Genomic DNA, 23,210 nt, shown 5'->3' with positions numbered 1-23,210 from the left:
ATCTAAGGTTAGAACTGAAAATAAAAGTACCAAATCTATAAATTTTGCACAAAAAAACTTCATGTGTCAATACAAAGTATTATGAAGTCCAAGCAAATTTTTAAAAACTAAATTTAGTTTACCTTGTTTGTTCTGAGATTACAAATCAGTGAATTCTATTGAAATATGAGACGAAAGAAATATACACACATTGATTAACTCCACTTTTGAAAAATTTTTCCACTTGCATGTCAAAGCACTTGATTAAGTCTTAATTTTTAAAATTTTAATGGATCAAGTGATAAAGATTATTACCATACAAAAACAAGTTTTTTTAAGCACTGAATAATTAATAATAATTAATAGCATGAATAACAATAATTAATAGCATGAATAACAATAATTAATAGCACTAATAATAATACTTAATAGCGCTGAATAATAATTAATAAATAATTTATTTCAAGAGCAATTTTAATTAACTCTACCTACCAATTTAAACTTATAGCACTAATACATGGTAGAGAAAATGTTTTTGAGATATGGCGAAATATGCAAAAAGTAAAATTAACATTGCTGGATCCAAATTTTCGACTGCTTTACAGCCTTACTTATTAATATTACATTTTCCAAATTTAAGTTAACCCTCATGTTTTGTGAGTAGGTAAATTATGCAAATTCATAAAAAAAAGTATGTTAATACCATGAAAGAATGTTTTGTGTCTGATTTCATAATTTAAAATATGCTCTGCACTAATTAATTAGCATATTTTAGGTTAGGCCCTCAAGTCATTTAGATTGAGTCTCAGTACTTTTAAATTCTATCATTAGATCATACATTTTTTACGGTGCTTGCTTTTTTGTGCACAATATAAACATCAAACTATAAATATCACAGAGCAATATTATTAAAAATTAATAATTTTAATTACTACAGAGTAATAAAATGAACAAAGCGACGTGCTATTAAAAATATAGCGAATGTAAAAAGACTACATTGACCAAGCATAATTTCTTGCTTTCTCAATTTTTTAATACATAAAAGAAAAATGTTACGTGTTATAAAACTAAAACGAGTTCTTAACATTTCAGTTTGCTTTTGATTAATGTATTTCAAATACATCATAAATTTATGATCAATAATTGAGGGTTTGAGTTACAATAACAAACTGGTTATCGTACTAGACAGATTGAAGCTCACCCAGCTCCAGATTATTGGGTACTGACTACTCTGGGAAATAAAAGCAGCTGACATGCAATGCCTAAAACAGCTTTTGCTTTTTGTTGCAAAAATTTACGTCTATGAACAAGGATAATATCATGACATATATGTAAAAATTAATTTAATTCGAGGAGAAGAAAAAACCTTTTTTTATGAAAATTTATTTAATAGAATAAATTACAAAACAATCCTTTGCCTATTAAACCCAATATTTCTCTATATTAAAAAATCATAAGAGCCGCTCCTGTTTTATGCATTCAACTATGAACATTAGAGACTTGAAATTACAAAGGTGAGTCAAAGACCTGAAGTATGATGATGAAGAAGAAGTACGATGCAAATAAAATAAATAAAATTTAATAATTAGTTTGAGTAGTATTAACTGTTTAAGTAAAAAGTACTACTATGGGTTATTTTGCAGCTCTCAAAACTGCAGCTACAAAGTTGAAATTTGATGTGTCGGAAGGGTCAATTCCTTATTTTAGTACAAGTTTTTATTTTAAGCTATTGCAATTTTAAATGAATTTTTTCAAAAGAAATTTTTTTTACATTTTGTTTTTGCCTTGCATAACTTTAATGTCATGTTACATTTTGTTTTACTATACAAAAGCTATGAGATTTAACTAGAAATTTCAAAGGGGTTTAGAAAGATGTGCAAAAAGTATGATAGAACCAAAAAAAATAAAAAATAATTAATACTCAATAGTAAGTTCCAGAGTTATTAAATGTTAAACTCATCATAAAGAATACTACTTATGCCATTTTGCAGCCCACAAGAAATACAACCGTATTATTGAAATTTGACCAGTTGAAAGGGTATATATTTTTTTGAACATTCTTTTAACTTTAGTTACCTTTAATCCACTGTTACAGATAAATTTATTCAGTTTGCTTAAAATCTTTAGTATATAAGCTAGTGTTAGAGTTAATATCAAAAGTAACAGAGAGAATAGGATATTGATAACTATTAATCTAAGCGTTTATTCTGAATTTTTTAAAAATATAAAGAATTTATTTCAAGAGAGACAAAAAATCATTTTATATTTGTTCTGTTGTTAAAATCTTGTTAATGAGAAAAACTACCTATAGTTAATTTCTTATTTCGTCTTTTAATCTATACTTCTTTAAGTTTAAATTTTTTTTTTTCAATTACAGAGTTTAAAAAAATGTTTAATCTTGGTAATAGTTCATTTTGTTATGATTTTTAACAAATATTTTTTACATAAAATTTATAATAATCTATTAAAAAAATATTCATTGTATTCAAGGAAAATAATAAATTTTAAGAAAGAAAAAAAAAAAAAGAAAAAAAAAACAAGTGTGAAGCAAAGATAAGGGTTGGTGAGCAGAGTTAAGAAAAGGCAGATCCCTAGTGTGATAAAATATTTAATTTTACTAATAGAAATACAAATAATCATAGTGTTCTACAACATTTCATAACCAAATGATCACAATTAATGAACTAGTGTTAAATACAACTAGCCATTTGGTTTAAAAATATTAGAAATTGGAAGGGAGTTATCATGGGAAGCAGGTGTTGGCATTTGTAGCTGTTGAGGCAGCCAAAGCCTGCAAGAGGCTTTTTTGGATTATCAAACAAATGTCAATTAATATTTTTAGTTTGAACAGATGAACTACGAAAATTTTTAAAAATATTCCTTATTTTATAAATCAAAATAATGCCATTATTTTTCTTGTTTCATATTCTGGAAAGTATCTCTTTGTTATAACCAAATATTTTATGATAAATATAAAGATTATGAAAACATTAAGGACAGATATTTACAAATCTACCTCTAATAATAAATATAATGACAAAAAAGGACTAAATGACACTTAGTATATACAATAATATATACAATAATATATACAATAAACATATTTACATTTTTTACACACATTGAAACATATACTTATTTTTTGGAATTTAATTTTCCATATGCTAAAGCAAAATGTAATAAATCAAAGTCAGATAAGTAATTTAAAATTGGATGAATAGTATCAGCAACCAAAATAACTTTGTAAGAATTTGAAAAAGTAAAAATTTCCTGGCTATGAATTTTTTCAATAACATAATCTCTCCCTAGCATACGAAATATTATTTCTTCATAAATAGGAAAATCATAGTTACACAGAATATCAAACACATGGCTTTTAATATCTATCACAGAATCTTCGTAATATGTTTTTTGATCTATAGAATACTTAAGGATATCAAAAAATGAAATTCTCCCAAAAATCTTAACATTGCGCATTTTAGCAACTTCCCATATACATTCTATAGCAAAATCTACTAATCTCTCTAAGTAAAATTTCATTTGGCTATAGGAATAGTTCTCATAGACTTCGATGAAATCAACAGTACTGTACTTGATTAACAGTTTCACATAGGGTGGTATTTTTAAACTGTTTAAATGTTGCTTGACAGCATATTCTGCGGGTGACTTCGCAAAAGCCATGTACGAACCGGCTTTAGCTCCGTGATTGAGGAGTTCCTGAACCAGAGCAACATCAACAGAGCTACAATGATTTACAGCCTTATATAAAGTGGAATTCGGAGAATCACTTTCCGCGTTGATTTTTGCCCCGTACTTCAAAAGTTCTCGGACAACCACAACGTCCCTGTACGTAACAGCTAGATCAATTGGATAACAGTGATGGGAATATTCACTATTTACATCAGCACCAGCGTCTAACAGTTTTTTTATAGTTGGAAGTTTCACACCGGAATTACGCAAAGCAAGGTGCAACGCAGTTAAGCCAACTACATCCCTCTGGTTAAGAGAGGCACCAAATAAGAGTAATGTATCAATAATATCTACTCTATTGGCTAAAACAGCTATGTGTAATGGTGGGAAATGGTTTGAGAAGTGGCTATTAACATTAGCTCCACATATTAAAAGGGTTCTTAGTATTTCTAAATTTCCTTCGCAGTAACGTATAGCGCGACTAAGGAGATGCTCCCCTAATCCATCCATCGCATTTAGCGATGCACCGCCATTTAACAGCACTCTGACAACATCTAATAAACCTTTCTGAACAGCAGAGAATAACGGCGTTGAACCATACCAATCTCTAGAATCGACAATTGCACCGTGCTTTAAAAGTTCCTCAGCAATGTCTTTGGATCGGGTATAATGAAGGAGTGAACCATCAGATCCATCATCGTGCTGAACGTAATGATTAGGATCAGCACCACCATCTAATAACGCCCGAAGCATTACAATATTTTCTTCTTGAACAGCTTTGAATAGTTCGTGGTTTATATCCATGATTGTAACGATTGTTCAAGGTTTTTTTTTTTTTTTAATGAAATTTGAGAACTAATATTACATTCCGAATAACGTTAAGTACAGTAAGTTAACACCGATTCGGAAAAATAAGTAATATATATTTTTTTAATAAAATTGTAAGGAATTTTTTATTCAGATCTTGAATTTAATACTGAAAATACATGAATTTATAGACGATATGGAACATTTCTGAAGCGGTGACATACTGCGGAGTACAGAGAGTGAACACACAGAAAGTAGATTGCAGCTCTATTAGCTTTATATGATCCTTTTTAAAGGCTTATTCTCACTTCAAGATACGATTCTTCATATCGGTGCGTAGTTTAATCTCGTTCAGAACCGGATCGGTAAACTGTTCGCACCCAGTACCTTTATCAAGGTATAAAAGGGTTTTTCACCTTTCAAAAATTTAAAGAAAGATATGTTATGATTTGCCAACTTATGCCTTTCTAGTTGGTACCCTTCTTTAATTCTTTTTTTTAAATATTACATCGGTCACTGCCCATTGAGTTGTCACAACTTCACGATTATTTTGATATGGATATATCTTCCCTGGAACTTCTATTTCTAACAGAGTCAAAAAAAAATCATTTTAAATGGACGATTGCCGATTTACAATTTTGAGATACAAGCTAGCAGAACCACCATTTTGATTATTCATTGCATGAATTTATTCTCTGTAGAGTAACATCTAGAGCTTGGAAACGTTAAATTTTGAGTCAGAAAGTGACCAATTCAACCCTTCTAGACGACAATTTTTTCATTTTGTCACCCTGATGAGAAACTGAACCACTTACAGGTCCATGGGTAAGAGAAACTTCCCATGTTTAGCTGAAATGCACGGTCATAGTAAAATGATCCACCCATGGAGGAGATATGTCAGTAAGGAGTAGAATAATATTCAAACTCATCATTTATTGTTGAAATTTGAACACGAATTTCATTTTTATTAGTACATTTATTTACCTCCTACTCTATCTTTAATTGTTAAAAAAATTTCAAATAAATCAAACATAGTCTGAACTACGGTGTATCAGGTCTAACATCTGGCCGCAACAACTTCGATTAAATTTTAAAATTTTCATTATAAATAACTTTTGCAATATAATAATCTGAAGATCAAAAAGTGATTTAAATAAATAAATTGAACATTTTAACTGATGAAATAAAATTTGTTCAAAAACCTAATCCCTTATCAAGCATCATAGACATCGTGCTAGCTAATACCAAAACGAAAATATATTTGCCTTTTAAACTTACATTAAAATGAGCTATTTAATGGTCAAAATACTCCATGCCTTACCAAAGATTTACGCTAGCCAAGAGAAGATCCACATGTCTAGACAAAAAGCTTCAAAAAAATGCCATAACCTTGAAAAATTGAAATTTTCTAACGTTGAGAGTACCAGTCGTTTCCTCGATAAATAAATGTCATTGCTTGTATTGTTTTAGCTCTTGGGATTTATCGTATGACTAAATGCCATCATTAGGCTAAAAACTTAAGCAACCCCTGTCTAACATATTATAATCAGATACTTTCAATTCACTTTATTTAAAAAAAAAATCGAAATTAATCTTCAAAACTATTAAACCACCCTTTTACTCAATCACATTTAAAATCAAGACTTATAACTCATTCATACTAAAATTTAGCATTATCCATCAAACTTTGAGTCAACGTTATTTGGCAGTACTTAGTAGCCACTTGTTAATGGGCATGTTTAATTTAATAACATGAAAATCTCTGAGCTCAAAAACAAGATTTTTAAGATTGCAAAATATTGGTCGGTAAAACTTTATTTTTCTTTCAGATTTCGCCTGCAACATTGCTGGAAGCAAACAGCAATTGAATCTTGTCTATAGCCATGATGAATATGATGTAATTTTTTTAAATGAAGCAAAATATTGTTAGGAAAATTTCTGAAAATAGCAGTTCAAAATTCTAGTTATTAATAAAACTCAAGATTTAAAAATTTTAGCAATAAATTTCCTTTTTAGCAATTACGATTTTCAGTCATAAATGCTGATGATGACTTATGGTACATTGGTGCAACATTAAATACTCTGGCTTCTACAGCGTTGTCAAGTTAAGTAAATTGCTATTGTCAAGTGGAATAAATATCCTTTTTTTGACTTTTATTCATCAAAAACACATCAAGTACCAATCATCAAACGTTGAGAAAGATATATTATCTCTAGCAAAAACATGGCCTATTAGAAAAAGAAAAAAATTTTAATAAATTGAATTTTTCAACAAAAATATATAAAACAGGTTTATTACTTTTATTCCATACGTGAATAATAGGAAATTTGTGTACAATTCCAATGATTATTTTTATTTAAAAATAAAACAAGACTTCGATAAGCATGGTTTCTGTAAAAGAAAAACATAAAATTAAAACAATCTTTTAAATTCTTTCTTAAGGAAACGGGCTTTACCACACTAAGTGCCATTAAAATTTTAAGACTTCAATCATAGAGCCAACAAGATTTAACTACAAGAAGATTTTTAAAATTTAGTTAATGTTCAAAATCTGAAGGACATAGGTTTATAAACATTTTCAAGCTTACAAAATATAAAACAGTATAAGTAAATACTAGAATAACATATATCACGTTTTATAACATCATGTATACTAGGTTCTGCAACAACATAGGATTGAGGCTCAAGAAATTTTAGTATAAACTAAAGTAGTGAGTTAAAATAAGGTTTAGTTAACTTTAGCTACAACAACTATTTTAGTAATTAATAAGGCAATATTCCTTTAGCAAGGATCTTTAAATCTTTTCAACCTAAGTCTCCATGGTTAAGACACAGACTAGGCATTTAATGTCATTTTTTATATCAGTTATTATGCTCCTATTCATTACTATTTTGTAAGATTTTAATTTACTTACTTGGTATATTTTAAAGCACAATCAAATTAAAAAGTTTCCCAATACCTGGCATGTCAAGATCGGAACCACAGGCCAGATTTGAGATGATAAGCCATAAAGGCTGGTTCCAGCTTTTATGGCTAAATTTGGAGGCCTCTGCCCTATAACAATATCCTGATTAACACTTAAAATATTATTATGAGGTTTTACTGAATTTACATTTGCTGAATTATGTCTAATTTTATGCTTGTATTAAGCTTTTGGTAGTGTAAAATTATCTTAAAGACACAAATTTCCACAAGTATTTAAATGGGTTGTATATCTCTTCTTTTTGTCTAGTAGCATAACTTGACATGAATTTGTTTTTCCATTGCATGCTATCAAACTCTCATAATTAAGACGTTACAATGGTTACCACAGCTTAGATTGCTGAAGCTTAGTGTATTTATAATGCTTCTAAATGTTGCATAGTCCGTTTATAACTCGCATTCTGTTTATAACCTGCATTGTCATTCAGACACTGAAACATTGACCGAGCATTTGGATATTTAATGTAATCAAAACTTGATTTAATAAAAATTAAACATTGAAAATTCAATGACATGCCTAGAAGTCTAGTCTGTGATTAATATTAATTGGCTGTCAATGTGTTAAAGCAACATACAACTGCAATTTTATTTAAGTTCTAGCTGAAAAAATACACCCATATTTCACAAAACTTTTAAAAATTATTCTAACTTTTCCAAAATACATTACATAGACATTTTAAAACTTATTAGTCTTATAAAATGAATATGATTTTAAGAGTTTTATTTTACAAAGGCACAGAATTATTATTATTCAGCAAATATTACTTCAAAATATACAAAGCTGAAATATTAATTATACTTGAAACTTGTAAAAATAAGTAAAATATTATTTTACAGAAAATATAAAGAAAAAAAAAATTAAGAAGATCTTGCCCTTTTTTTTCTTTCCAAATTTTCGCTATGTATTTTCGTGCTCTTATTTATCTTAAACAAAAACAATTAATGCAAATAAATTAAGCAACTGAAAGCAGCTTTTAAAAATGATCAAATATTTAATTTCTGATCAACTATAGCTTAAGTATTACTTTTGAATAGTTTGGATAAAAAGATATCAATATTAATCTAATATTTGCTTTTGTATAAGTAAAAAAATGTGTATTATATTTTATGATATTTTAAATTTAAAATAATTGTATCATACATAACTGATTGAGCATTAATGTCCAAAAGTTTGAGCAACACATGTTTTTCATTTTAATGCATAAATAAGAGAAAAAATACATATTTTTCAAGCCTTGAAAAGGCATAAGGTTTGTGGACAATAAAACTTTTAGTAAATTTACAAACTGGTTCAATTATGAATATTGTATAAAATTTTAAAACATGTACATTTTATAAAACAAACTTTCGTAGAATTAAAATATTAAATTTTTTATTGTGAGCATCAATTATGATTATTTGGTTGTTAGAACAACTTATTTTTAGAAAAGTGTAATTAGAGAATAACTTATGAACATTGACAGTTAATAACATAAAAGAAATATATAATATTTATTTTTACATATTGATTAAAATAACCTAATATTCACAGAAATATAGAAATACTTTAAACTATGATTATGTACAAAATGACATTTACTTTTTTAGAAAACATTTGTGCTGCACACATTTAATTACGCTTTTTAATAAAGGCCCATATTACAAAATGCAATCATGATAATATATTAATTCACTGAATAACAAACATATTATGAAATACATGAAAAAATACATAATTTCATAAAATTAAACAATATACAGTAATGTGCTATAAACAAAAACTAATATGCTGTGAAAAAAAGGCAAAGAAAAAAATCAAACTCATCTATATTTAGAAAGAAAAAAAAAGCCGAAATACTAATTTTATCTGGGAAATCAAGTTTTCAGTGCAACCAGTTTTTTTTAAAATATGGCCAACTAGAAAAATATTCAAGACATTAAAGTAGAATGTATGGATAAATTGGTTCAATTAAATTTATTTTTTTGTTGTTAACAAGAAATGTATGAAGAATAAACTTTTCTGCAAATAAATTTTAATTTGAGTAATTTAATAAAAGCAGTAGCTATAAAAAATAATTTTAGTTCTTTGTGCTTTTCATATAATTTTTTCTTTCTGAATATTATTGCACTTCATTGACAATCATTGCACTAATTAACATATTTAGCAAAGATAACATGACCTTTAAAATATACTTTTCATACAAATACCAAAAATTAAACAGATTCTGTAACTGGTATTAACACTAAAAATAACTGACTACAGCATTTAAATTTCATGAGTGAAAATTTTTGAAGTAGTTATAGAATCCTAAATGCACCGAAAATACAAGAAAAATTAAAATGAATACAAGAAAATTGGTAAGATTTCTCAGTTAAATTTTTTTTCGTTATTCGATGTTTATTAGAGCAGCTTACAGGAAAAGGTCAAAAATGAAATCACATAACATTAATTTTTAAGTTAAAGAAAATTAAATATCAAAAGAAAGATTAGAGGCTTTAGAATCTTTGGTTCCAGTGATAGTTATAAAGAAGTTTTTGTTTTAGACATTGAAAAAAAAAAAAGATTTTTAACTTGATTTTTACCTTGTTACATTATAATACGTAGATTTTAATATACACCTAGCTCCTTATTTTCATTTAATTAAACAATTTATTTCTAAAAAATATATTGAACTTATTTTTACAGTAGTGTCAACTACCCTCTTCGTGGTAAAACATGGATGTTTTTTTTTATAGTTTTAAAAACATTATTCCCATTACTGAGTTGTTATGTCTGCTTTTTTTAAATGCTAAAATATTTTATAAACCAATAACTTTTTTAAAAAAACATAAGAATAACAATTTTAAAAAAATAATAACAATTCTGAAAAAAATATAAATATTGAATGAATTATTTTGAATCAAATTACAATATTTGAGCTAAAAAAAAATGCTGTCACAAATTTTATCCATTTTCAGAGGATAAAATGTGAACATATATATAATTGAATATCTATGTGAATTAAAGAAATATCAAGTAATTAAATATATAAAATTCAAATTAAATTTATCAAAACTCTCATAACATACATCACTGTGTTTTCAACAACTGAAAATTAAAACTATTATATAAAATAAACAATTGAAATTACATTGCAGAAACTTTCTGTTGCTATGGTAAAACTGACATTTTCTTTCATATTTACAAAAACTCTTGCTGAGGTAAAATATAGAAGAGTTGTAAGATATAACAATTTATAAGTTAAACAATCTAGGAAAAAGCAGCTCACATTGCAAACAACTGTTAATACAATTTAACTTCATTTTTCAGTAATATATACAAATATAGAAGTGTGTTATATTTCACAAATGTACAAATGTTGCTATACACATTGGCTTGACTCAAAGAAGATTCAGAGCTTATCACTTTCAAAGTTTCATAATAATACAACTGAAGACCAACTCTCACAAATTCGGATTCAATCCATTATCTTGAGAAATGAAAGGAGGCCTATCTAATATTTGGGGCCTTCTATGCAGCATTGCAAAGCGCATAGTCCAAAGTTTAGCAATGGCGTCAAATGTGGATTTATTTTCTTGATATAAATGTCCTATTTCTGGCTCCATGCAAACATGGCAATAAGGGTCTGTTAAAAGCGACTGAATACTTATTAGAATCTGAAAGAAAAATAGCTAATATGAAATAATCAGTATTAAAAATAGCTAATATTAAACTAATTAAATCTGATTTAAAGCACACACTTAAAACATTAACAAATATATATATATATATATATATATATATATATATATATATATATATATATATATATATATATATATATATATATATATATATATAATCACAGTTTCAAACACTACACCTTCACAAAATGAGTTACAAATTAAAGCAAAAAAATGCTTAACTCAGTCACTCTCTATTAATTTGAGGAAAGTACAAAAATTTTGAAAGTTAAAAAACAATGGGTGAATTTCTTCCAAATAATTTCTATTATAAAGTGAAAATAAAAATTTATTGATAATTTCACAAATTTATCTATATCCAATTTCCCATGTAAAACGTTTAGTGTGTTAAATGCTTCATCATTTTTTATTTTCTTTTAGTCTTCTCTTTACTCTGTGATGGCACATCAAAGTTTTTTGATATTATTTCATAGTTCTCAAATTATTTCCCTAGTCAAATTCTGAATCTTACTGTATTAATATATGAAAAATTGCATTACAATAACATCATTTATCTGAACTTTACATTAATTTTCTTTAGAAATAAAATATACTAACAAAAATCTTAAAACAATGTAACAAATTCAAAAAAAAAAAAAATTTATTTATATTACCTTAGAAATAGTCAAAATAAGACTCCAATTGTCATGAATTGAGTCTATGCCAATATCACCGTGCCTGCTGACATTGGGATGAAATATTTTTGTGATGAAACGAACAATTGGTGGTTTCATCGGATAACTAAAATAAGAAGAAAATATGTAATTCAACAAGTAAAATCTTAAGTAAAGTAACGAGTATAGTTTAAAAAATAGGAATCATGAAAATCTAAATGTCAAAGCAAATTAAAAATACATTATAGTAAATGAAATGAATCAATAATAATCTTCAAGTAATAAATGCATCACAAAATAAAATAATTATAAATACAAAGTATCATTTTCTAAAAACATTATTTTAAGTGAACATTGTTTAGTCTTAGTAACAGTTAGTGCTTTTCACAATCTCTAAAAACATATTAAGTTTACATGTCTGACATCAATTACACACAAAAGATAATGCACTTCTGATAAGTATTTAAGTTGCATATTCTTTGCACCACATCAATCAATACAATTTCAAAAGTTGTTTCTCTCTCAGTCTAATCAAGCCTGTATTCTAAAAACACCATACAGATTTGTATCTAGCTGATAAGGAGTGAAAGAATTTTTTGAAGTTTTCCATTGCTCAAAATTTTTAGTTTTATTTTGAACCCCTTTCAAGAAAACGGTCATAAAAGCGCCTATTTTGTTTTATACATGTATTTGATTACTGCTGACATCTAGTTTAAAATAAACTAACTATCTACAATTACCTTAAAAATATCCTAGTACTGGCATCTTATGTGTAAAATGAGAAATAAAATGTTTTCCAGGCAAATAAATGAATTAGTTTTATTGTTATTGGTGCATTACTACTGAACACTCCAGCCCGGGAATATCACATGAGGGAGAAGGAAGGGGTTAAACAATTGCTATTTGGTTTTCAAAATAAATTACTTGTTTGAAATAACCTCATTTCATAATATGGGTTAAAAAACTAATTTTAATGAAAATAGTCCTAGTAAAGATATTTCATCAATCTAAATGCCACAGCCATATTAAGGGATAAATATGGGGTTTTCAGATAAACAATTTTTTTTTACTGCTACTATATATATATATATATATATATATATATATATATATTCAGCTGTCTCAGGCAATTGTAGAAGTGTTCTGCAAGGAATCATTTACTAACGGTCTTCGATGGCCACCTCTTTAATAAATCACAAACCATCGATATTGGAAGAAAAAAATATCATACAATTAATTTAAAAATACATACATCCAAGAAAAGTAATGTGTTTTACAAGTCAAATATCAAAAACATAAAAATTATGCCGTTAATGTGTACTGTTCTAATTAAAGATCAAAGTAATTGATAGAGTAAAAAAAAAATAATCAACTTCTTAAACCATTAACTTTTTCTGTGTGCATAGACAAGCAAAGTCAAAGAGCCAAAGGCAGAATAAATTTTTTTTTAAATATATACTTCTGCCTTTGGTAGCACAACAAATTTTTGGAGAGGAAACGGTTTAGTCAATAGTTTGTACACTTTTTTATTGTTTACACGACAGTGTCTATGTTTAGCCTTAAAAAAAAATTAAATGCTAAATAAATAATATGTTCAGTGAAAGGAAGTGACCAAAAAAGTTAGCCAAGAACTTCCTAGATGGATTTCAACAATTGAAAACTTGTCAACGTGCTCTAAAATCTTTAAAAAATATTGAAAATTTTCAGCAAAATATTTATTAAAACTTTTCTGTTCACAACACTATGGAGACACACAAACAATTTCTCTTTATTTTATAAAAAGTAGAAATCAGTAGTATTGTTTCTACAAAAAATCAACTAAATTAGATAAACACATTCACTATCTTGTAGTAAACTAATATGCAATTTAAAAAAATGTAAATAATAGAGGCATTTCATAACAATACTCATCAATTTTATCTTCAACCCTTATAAGATCTTTAAGAACAGATTTCTTACCTTGATGGTATTTGCAGATACAAGAAAAATGTACCACCTTCATAAGGACTATCTGCAGGACCAGAAATAGTAGCTTGCCAATGAAAACACATCTCATCCAATGGAACAGCTTCAATACCCTCAGGTGGATCAGAATGTAAAGATTTCAACTCGTTCCTTAAGCGAATGGTTCTCCAAGAGCTGTAAACTGCAGTTGGTTCAACCTTAGCAGACAGAACAAAAAAAGCTTTATTATATAAAGCAATAATATTAAAAACTAGAATAATTAGACAAAACAAGACTAAGATTTTGTCATGATATAAAATGCATAATTAGTAAGAAATGTATTACCCCCCCCCCAAAAAAAAACCAAGATGAAATAACTTGTTTGTAGCAAAAAACTTTATTCTTGCTTTTATTAGCAACCACAAAAACATTTTATGTCTAATTATAAGCATTTTCAGTATAGAGTTGCTCATTGTACTCATTAAATTAATAACCATATTTACATTCTAAATAAAAAAAAATTAAATTACTTATACATGTATACTCAACAAAAACATTTTTAAGACTTATATTGCTGATAATTCAGTGATAAAAATTTATAAAGAATTAAGCATAAAAAACCTAAACTAATTCAATTATTACAAAATTGTTGAATTCTTGATATTTGGCCCCTTTGCTTTTACCACAAGAACAGTAGCTATACACTAATAATTAACCATTAATAATAGATTAACAATGTTTGATAACACTTTGAAATGGATCTAGATACCCTAATATTTCTCACTATGATTTGCAAATATGGGTTTATTTTCTTTAATAAAACATGTGTTTGACAGCCCTTAAGTAGCTCAGTGATTTTTCTAAATTTTTACAGCTTTAGTCAAATTTGATTTCGAAATAAAATACAGGTGACTCTGCCATTCTGATAGTGTAGTACTGTTTCAGTTTGGTATAGTTTAATTCAGCTCATGGTTATTTAACCTTTAACACTTCTTGAAGGAACCTCTAGATCAAAGAGCAGAAAACATAGAGTATCAAAGCCAAATTCTACTCAAATTTACGAAATTATTCTCGCATTTTAATTTCAACACAAAACAAACACCCTAATAAGATAATAACTAATCTTTTAATGTTATTCCCTTTCTGTAAATCTTTTTCCTATGTTATTATTCTAAACGAAATGCTCATTTTCACACTTTAATATTCACATCCTGACTTTTAATCTAAGTTTAAGTATGTATTAATTAAAATTTTAATGTTTTCTTTTTCTAACTTGAGAGAAACATATCTATCCCACGACCTATTTAATTGACCAATTATAATTAATAAGATTTCCCTTGGATGATTTTCCCTAACTTTTATTGAGGAGCACAACGATTTTGTGTCACTTTGATGATTGTTCTCTCTCTAATAATTATTACATAAATATTGTACCCTCTTTCCCTACCAAAGACCTGTTTTTTAGCCTTCCTCTCAGCAACAGCATTTTATATATATATATATATATATATATATATATATATATATATATATATATATATATATATATATATATATATATATATATACACATAGATATATATATATTCTTTGAATAGTAAATAAGAACAATATTTTAATTTACAAGAAATTAATAAAAGAATTTTTCTTGACGAGATGGCTGAGATTGTTTTTTACTGCAAAGTAATGCAAACAATATTGAATGAACTTTTTACATTCAATATTTATAAATTTGAAGATCACTATTTCAGTAAAAAAAAGGGGCAGAAATTTACAGGTGTTACTTTTAAAAATATTAGATTCTAACCTGTTCTGTCATTTGATGTAAACACAGCATACAAGGGGCACTTTGAGCTCTGCAAATGAAAAGAAATAAAATTTTAGTAAAAAACTTAGTTCTAAAAAAAACTCCACACAATCGCAAAAATGAATATCATGATTTAAAAATTACACTGTATAGCAATGCAACATTAAAAGGGAAAAAAAACTTGCAATTACCAAAAATGTGCTTGTCTAAAAATAACTTTCTTGGGATTACTTATTTAATTTATGAGTTTGTTAAAATTGCAAAAAATGGGGAAAATAATATAACGCGTATCAAATTTGATAATTTTTCAGCTCTTAAAATAGTTATTCAAACTTTCATATAAAAAACATCCTATCTACAAAAATTTTAATAATATTTGTTATTGCATAGTGAGATATACTGAAATATTTTTCAATAGAAAAAAATAAATTACTCAGTATATATATTTTACAATTTTATTTATTTACTTCCTTGCTCAAAAATTTCAGAAATAAAATAAAAATCTAAAAACCAAAACCTTGTTATCAGGAACAAATGTTAATAATAAATATTTATTAATTGTGAACATCTGGAAGAAAAACAAAATTAGTATATAATAGAATAACAAATAGAGCAGAATTGTAGTGAAAACAAATATTGATTACTTTACTCACTTAATGAATCTTAAAAATTTATAAATATATTTTAATGCTATAAACTTAAAGCTATTGGGCTAGATTTATTCACTCAAAAGTAAAAAAAAAGTATATTTATAAGATTCATTTCATTTCCTATCCATTAATAGTTTAATGTATGAAGACTGACAACTAATCAAATACAGATATTTTTGACACAAACACTGCATCTTCTGTACCATCGAAGAAAGAAAACGTCACACTTCTATTTTTAGTCAACATAGTTTTCTAAATTCTTTTTAAATTTAAAGAATAAAATTTTTCATGCATTATAATTTAATATAGACAAAAATAAAGACTTAAAATAATTATAAAAAAATTTATTACACAACCATAATGGTTAAAAGAGTATATTTCCTTTTAAAACAATTCACAGTTTCAAGGTGCATATAGCTTTAAAAAAAATTTAGAACTTACAATCTAGTATACATGCTCTTCCAACAAGGAACAATAAAAGAAGGTTTGAATAATTGCCACCGTCTTCTGGTGAATTGTCTCCATTTTTCGTCAGGGTTATTAGCCTCAACTACGCCACACCAACGCTTGCATACTTGTGAACAGTTCCATAAAGAGAAATCGTCCAAATAAGAAAATATAACTGTAAGTACTAAAAGATAAAAATTGATTTACACATTGAAATATATATATATATATATATATATATATATATATATATATATATATATATATATATATATATATATATATATAATTTTAAAATAAAAAGCAGAATCATTTTTATCAAATAATTTAATTCCATCAAACAGATGTATGATTATAAATACTTTTGAAATGTACCTATATTTTAATTTGATGTCAAATTATAACAAATATATTTTGAAGTAACAGTTCACATTTGTTAGTGAAACTTGAAGAAAAAAAACTATTTTTAAAAAAATATATTTTGTGGATTTTTTATTTAAATAGATTTTTTTACTTACTTCTTTTTTGCAAATTTTCATTATTTTTTTAAAAAGCACAACAGTAAGTAATATAAATTATATAGTTTTTAGGTATATAAAATGTAGTCATATTTACCTTCACTTGGTAAGTTTTCCATTAACCCTTCTACAAAAATATCTTTTCTTTTGGGGGATATAAGAGCTGTGATACATTCAGATAATTTGTCAAGTTTACACTGCCCAAGCACTCTAGGTGGTCTTTCATTTCTTTGTTGTAAAGTTTCATAAAAATCTGAAGGTTCTTCAGTTCCAGAATCATCAGAATCACTTTTCTATAAATATTCAACTTGTGTTATTAGTTTGAAAAATATAGGTTACTATAAATTAATAACTTCAAAAAAAATATGAAAATAAATAATTGGACATAATTTGAACAAAAAATAAGAGATAAGGTCGAAGGCTTACTTCTTGATATACAACTGCGCCATCAGATACGTTTAAGTCCACAGGATATAAAAAAGCATGACAAGTAACACAAAGTGGCTGCTCAAAATTAGGTCCATAAAACCCAGCACAGGTAGTACACAATTTATGCTAAAGAAAAAAAGATTTTTTTTAAAAAAAATGAGCAAAAAAAAAGCAAACTTAGGAATAAAGCTAAAAATAAATGAGAAAATTTAACCCTTTCGAGCCGACTGTCACATATATGTGACAGCAAGAAACGCGCTCACTTCCCGGCCGACACACCCGCGTGTCAGAGAGTTTTCTCGTTCACCCCCGACCGTCACTTATTTGTGCCAGCGTTTCGGAACGTTTTAAAAAATGAAATTTCTTCCAAAAGATGGCATTGTATGTCCATATGGTTTCAGATACATGTAGATTTGACCTTCTACTCAAGATGAAAGTACATTCACGTGGTTTTTAGGGGAAGGAGTGGAGGGGGGGAATGTTTTATGAGGGCTCTTTAAATTAGCACGTGATATTTATTTACAGTAAGTAAGGGAGTTTTTTTTATCTCTCGATACTTTCGATTTTCGGATTAGTTTTTAGTGGATAATTAGATCTTGTAGGCTTGAATTTTTTTCTTTTTACCGTTAGAATGTCGAAGCGTCGAAAATTTTTAACTGAGCTGGAAATAGAGGAAATTATGCAAAATATTTAAACTTATTAATATTTATATTACATTTAAACAAGAAATAACTTAAGTAAATAAAGTATCCATAGAAATATATATAAAGCGTATGTCACTTAATTACTCTACGGAACAATATTAAACAACGCGCTGATATTTCGGTAATTTCATGGAATTAGGCTTAACATCAAAAAACCCTCCGGCCCTGGGGAGACACACGCTAGAGAGACTGCCGGCCTCAGCGGTAAGCGCGCTTTCGCGCTTTGCGTCGCGAAAGGGTTAAAACCTCTTAAACGTATAGACATCTTTAGATTTTTTACTTGAACTTAAAAACCGGCTTTATATAAACTTGTACAGAATATGTTAATAATTTTTAGACAATTAGTAGTATTATAATAGAACTCTTGAGGAAATATAATAGTAAAACTAGGCAAAAATGTACTGAAATAAACAAATTTTGATGCAATTTTTAGAGAAAAAAAAATTATCGAAAGTGTAAAATTGTTACACAATAAAACACTATTAGCTTATTTAACAAAAATTTTAAAATAAAGAAAATGCAAAACTATTGCACAATAGAATACCAGTCCATAAAACCCAATAACGAATTGTAAAAAATAACACAAATTATTGTATTAGAATTTTGATCAACAATTACTTATAATACAATACAATGGAAAATAGAAATTATAATTTACCTAGCGTTTTACAAAAAATGACTCGCTTTTTTAGGGGGGAGAGAGGAGTGTGCTGAATAACCTGACCCTAATTATTTAACAGTGAACTGTATATAATGAGGGTTGCCACTCAAATCTGGAAAAAAAATCCCTGTGTTTTCCCTGTAGATATTATACGCAATATATTAAGCGGAAACAACAATTACTGTGCTCTTATGTGAGCCATATTGGGGTAACTATATTTATTAGTTTTAATTGCTGGAAAAAAGCACGACATACTTAAATAATGCTATAAACTAAACTCAGTGGCGCGACAGCTCATAGAGGGCCAAGGCCTACTGTGCCTATCTCAGCTTTCTTGACCTTGGGCTCTGGGGTGCAGGAGCAGATTTTCTGGTCAGGTGGTCAGCCAAATGAAGAACCCCCAGTGTTTAGTTCCCAAGCATGCTTAGTACTCATTTATCGACCCACTGAAGGGATGAAAGGCTGAGTCAACCTTGTCCAGCCCGAGGATCGAACCAGGGACGTATGGCGCAACAGTGCAAAGCGCTACTAAATAAAGCTATAGTAAAGAAACAGTTAAGTATAGCTGAAATATCTTCCTTAAATATCCCATAGGATACGTTTTGAGTGGTCCCCATTCTTTAAAAGACAAAAATAAGGTACAAAATTCCCTGTATTTTCCCAGTTTGTGAAGAAAAAAAATCAAAATTCCCTGCATTTTCCCTGTTATTTTAGGTAATTTTTAAATTGCCTGTATTTTCCAGGGTCTCCTTTTTATCCCAGTGGAGTGGCAACCCTGATTGATGCTTTATACAGTAGAGCAGTGATTTTTAAATAAAGTGTTTGGATGAACCCAAGGCCGCAAGGGTTCTGTGAGTTAGAACAGATTTTTTTAAACCGTGAAGATTTTTGAAACGTGCAAAAGGTTAGCATCAAACCAATAAATGATTATATAATTATTAGAGTATATTTATTTAATATATTATAAAGTTACTTAAATACCAATTTATTACCAATAAAAAAGAAATATAAAACTGTGGATTATATTTTTTTTTCCACAGTATATTCTCAATAAAATACTAAAAGTAAATGCATCTGCCATTAATTGCATTAGTATTTTTCATAGAACTTTAAGATTCAAATAAAAAAAAGCAAGTTTAAGAATAACGAATTATTTTTCTTCGATAACTATTCTCATAGTCTATAACAGTTCTTTTTCAAAAACCATAATTCAGCTGCTAATGAAGAACAAATGAAAAAATTATCTCCATTCTTCACATTAAATATTTCTAAATTAATTTGTTGGTACTTTTTTTTTGGGGGGGGGGGGAGTAGCTAAAAGAAATTTGACTGTTTAGGGTTCCTTAGCTGAAAAAAAAAATGGCAATCTGTGCAGTAGAGAATACAGAGTGCATCTAGTCTCTAATCTAATCAAACAGTGGAGCATGCTCTCAAATGTTAAAAGTGTTAAAGCTTTTACTGCATCAGTTAAAATAATTCAACTAGTTTAAAATTTAGATAAGAGAATACAAATGTTCTTTCCTCTTTCTTTCTTTTCTTGATAAATTTCGACCACACAAATTATTTTCAGGGAATTACAATTTTATGCAGAGTAAAATCTTTTCACAGTGAAATGGAAAATGTTTTCCAATAATTTTTTTGAGTTATGCAAAGAAATTATTGATGGTAATTTTTTTGTTAAAATATAAATTTATATAAAAATGCAGAGGCAAATCAAGAATTAGATTAATACACTTTACAGACAGGTCTAACCATATCCAGTAAGAATGATCCTAATTTTTGAAATCTGATACATCAAATTAAATTTGAAAGATTCAAATTTGCTCTAAAAAAATTTTTTTTTTCCATATAGAGTGAAAAAAAAATCATTATTAAATTAAAAATTACATTGTGACCTTGAAAATAGATAAGATTGCTTTTAAAGTCTGCTATTATATTATTTTATGGTTATATTATAAAATATGTGGTTGTATTAGCATAAAGTTATTCCCTTATCTTACCGTCACAGAACCCACTCCAGGGATATTTCCATTTATTGTAATCTGCGGTATAACTACACCTGACTATAATTGCCAAGGTAGCAAATAAAATTTAAACACGTAAATCTTTGAAGAAGAAAAAGGAATAACTTTGTTATCAGTACGCACCGTTCTTTAAATTTTTTTTATCGCCAAGTTGCGCAATAGCTGATGATAATCTGGTTTTAATTTGAAGAAAATATGAAGAGAAAATTGCATGTGCCGATCATTGGAGGGGATGATGATGTAATCGAAGTTGTGGAGAGATAAAAACAGATTTGTTAGTAAGCAATCAGGGTGGGGTTAATTGGGGATATAAAGAAAGATTCTTTGGAGCAAAGTTTTGAGAGTTGCAAGTTAATGAAGAAAAAAATTGTTTAGGCAGTTAATATGGACAACCTGGTCATTCTAATAGTATGAGCAATAAGTTATTAATCTGAGGGGAAAATGAAGTTGTGCAAATAATGAATTGTGGATTAATTCGTACTGAAATGATAAGTGATAAATGTAGCTGTCATTTGAAGATTAAGGAATGAAATTGTAACTTTCAAGTGACTTTTTGTGTATTTATATTTTAAGGAATTTTCTTATTTTGCTTCAAAATTTAATGTTGAGCAGTAAAAAAAAATTTATATATATATATATATATGCAGCAGTTTAGTTTATTAATAATTTTAAATTTAACCTACACTGTTTTCAAATTAGTGGAATATGAGGCCTATTTTTATTATCACCCTTATAAAAGATGACACTGTTCCTACTAAAAGTTCAGTGTTTTCACTACAGAGCGAGAACGCGAGAATCTTGCATATTTTTTTCTTTTCTTGCATTAAAAAATTATTACAGCGCATTCTATAAACCAATTTCAAAATTCGCGAATTTCTCGCAATTTGAAAAAAATTTCTCATTGCGCCATTTAGAATAAAATCCGTTTCACTTTTCTTCCTGGATCTTTCAACATCTGCCCCATCCCTATTTACCAGTATTGTTCAGAACCTTTAAGAACAACAGAACGCCATCTCTCCGAACCTCTTTCAGAACGCATTTCTCTGCAACCATGTGTTTACCATAAGGTTTCTTCATGTAAGACGTTCAAATTTTTTGCGCATTAATGCAAGATGGACAAATACCTTGTAAAGGCAATATCTTCTACTCCGAAACGGACAAATGAAAATGAAACAAATGTGGATAGTAACGATCAAATCGAAACAAATACGCATTTGAGCAACCTAATGAGAATAGCTGATAAAAAAGTAGATATAGAACATTTTCCATATGATGATACAGCAAAAATATTCAATGCTTTAAAAATTAGAAGATGTTTAAAAATGTATTATAATTAAAGAAATGATTTTTTTTCAAGTCTCTGTGTTTTTTTTTTTTTTTAATTTTTAGAAATCTCACTTAACTTTTTGAAATCTGACCCTGTTTTTGAGAAAGGGTGAGAAATTCTCACCCATTTTTTTTCTGCGATGAAAACACTGATGTTTGTTACATTTTGCTTACATAGTTGAATTTTTTTTTTTTTTTTTTACTAATAGGTTGTAAATATTTTATTATCACTACATAATAAACAACTTAAACTACAATACTTAACTACACTAATACTTAACTACAATAAATTTTATAACAGAATTTTTGTCGCGAAGCTGATAATTTTAGGTCGCAGTTGAAAAAATAGCTTCGAACGAAACAAGTAAACAAAGCACAAGGACAGTAAAAATCAAAGAAACAGAAAATTCTGGTTCAATAATGATGCATATCACAAAATTAAACAAAAAAAGATCGTATAAGATTGAAGATATATTAATAAAAGATTGATCCCAATTTAACTAAAAAACAACAACTAATACATGTCAAACACTATGTCATTACCTAGTACAATATACCAGCATAAAATGTATTTCTTACACTTCTTTATGATACTAAATACATGAAATTTCATATGATCAATTAAAAATATCAAATTTTTAGCCAAAAACGCATCAATAATATAATAATTTTAGTATTAACGAGGGTGTGGTTTGCACAGATGAGCTTTTCAATATTCATCAAAATTGTTTTAAATGACAGTACCTGATAAAAATACCTTCGAAGCATCACTCTTGAGAAATCATCATTCTCATCTCTATACCACTGCCGAGTTATAGGTAAGGAATTTTTACGTAAATGCACCACGGCCATTATACTCCGTTTCACGACATGTTTCTATCACAACAAAAAACAAGACAAAATGCTAATTTTTAATGTTGCCAT

The 23,210-nt window shown here is 27.6% G+C and overlaps 1 protein-coding gene and 1 long non-coding RNA gene across 2 annotated transcripts in view; one reads left to right on the top strand and one right to left on the bottom strand.

Annotated features, from left to right (window-relative positions):
* The window catches only part of LOC147813914 (uncharacterized), a 16,729-nt gene extending 8,746 nt beyond the window's left edge, over positions 1 to 7,983 (top strand). The window contains exon 2 of the long non-coding RNA XR_015432614.1: positions 6,306 to 7,983. This is a non-coding gene — a long non-coding RNA (uncharacterized LOC147813914). The remainder of the gene's footprint in view (positions 1 to 6,305) is intronic.
* On the bottom strand, positions 6,755 to 23,210 carry LOC107448822 (uncharacterized). Its single transcript, XM_087159646.1, has 8 exons — positions 23,031 to 23,210; positions 17,569 to 17,697; positions 17,240 to 17,435; positions 16,619 to 16,808; positions 15,528 to 15,576; positions 13,736 to 13,938; positions 11,777 to 11,903; positions 6,755 to 11,096 (listed from the first exon to the last, which is right to left on the bottom strand). Exons 1-8 carry the CDS (start codon positions 23,136 to 23,138, stop codon positions 10,884 to 10,886), a joined length of 1,215 nt encoding a protein of 404 aa, XP_087015772.1. The 5' UTR covers positions 23,139 to 23,210; the 3' UTR covers positions 6,755 to 10,883.

Source organism: Parasteatoda tepidariorum, chromosome 3 (assembly GCF_982258835.1).
Source record: "Parasteatoda tepidariorum strain Cologne lab strain chromosome 3, Ptep-v5.0, whole genome shotgun sequence".
Lineage (NCBI taxonomy): Eukaryota > Metazoa > Arthropoda > Arachnida > Araneae > Theridiidae > Parasteatoda > Parasteatoda tepidariorum.
The sequence above is the reverse complement of the archived record's forward strand: the minus strand, read 5'-3'. Positions and strand labels throughout refer to the sequence as shown.

Coding starts and splice junctions, on each gene's coding strand:
- LOC107448822 (XM_087159646.1), bottom strand. CDS start 23,138: ATGGCCGTGGTGCATTTACGTAAAAATTCCTTACCTATAACTCGGCAG. Junction 17,698..23,030: donor TTCGAAGGTATTTTTATCAG/GTACTGTCATTT, acceptor TTTTTTCTTTAG/CATAAATTGTGTACTACCTG. Junction 15,577..16,618: donor AAGAGCATGTATACTAGATT/GTAAGTTCTAAA, acceptor TTTCATTTGCAG/AGCTCAAAGTGCCCCTTGTA.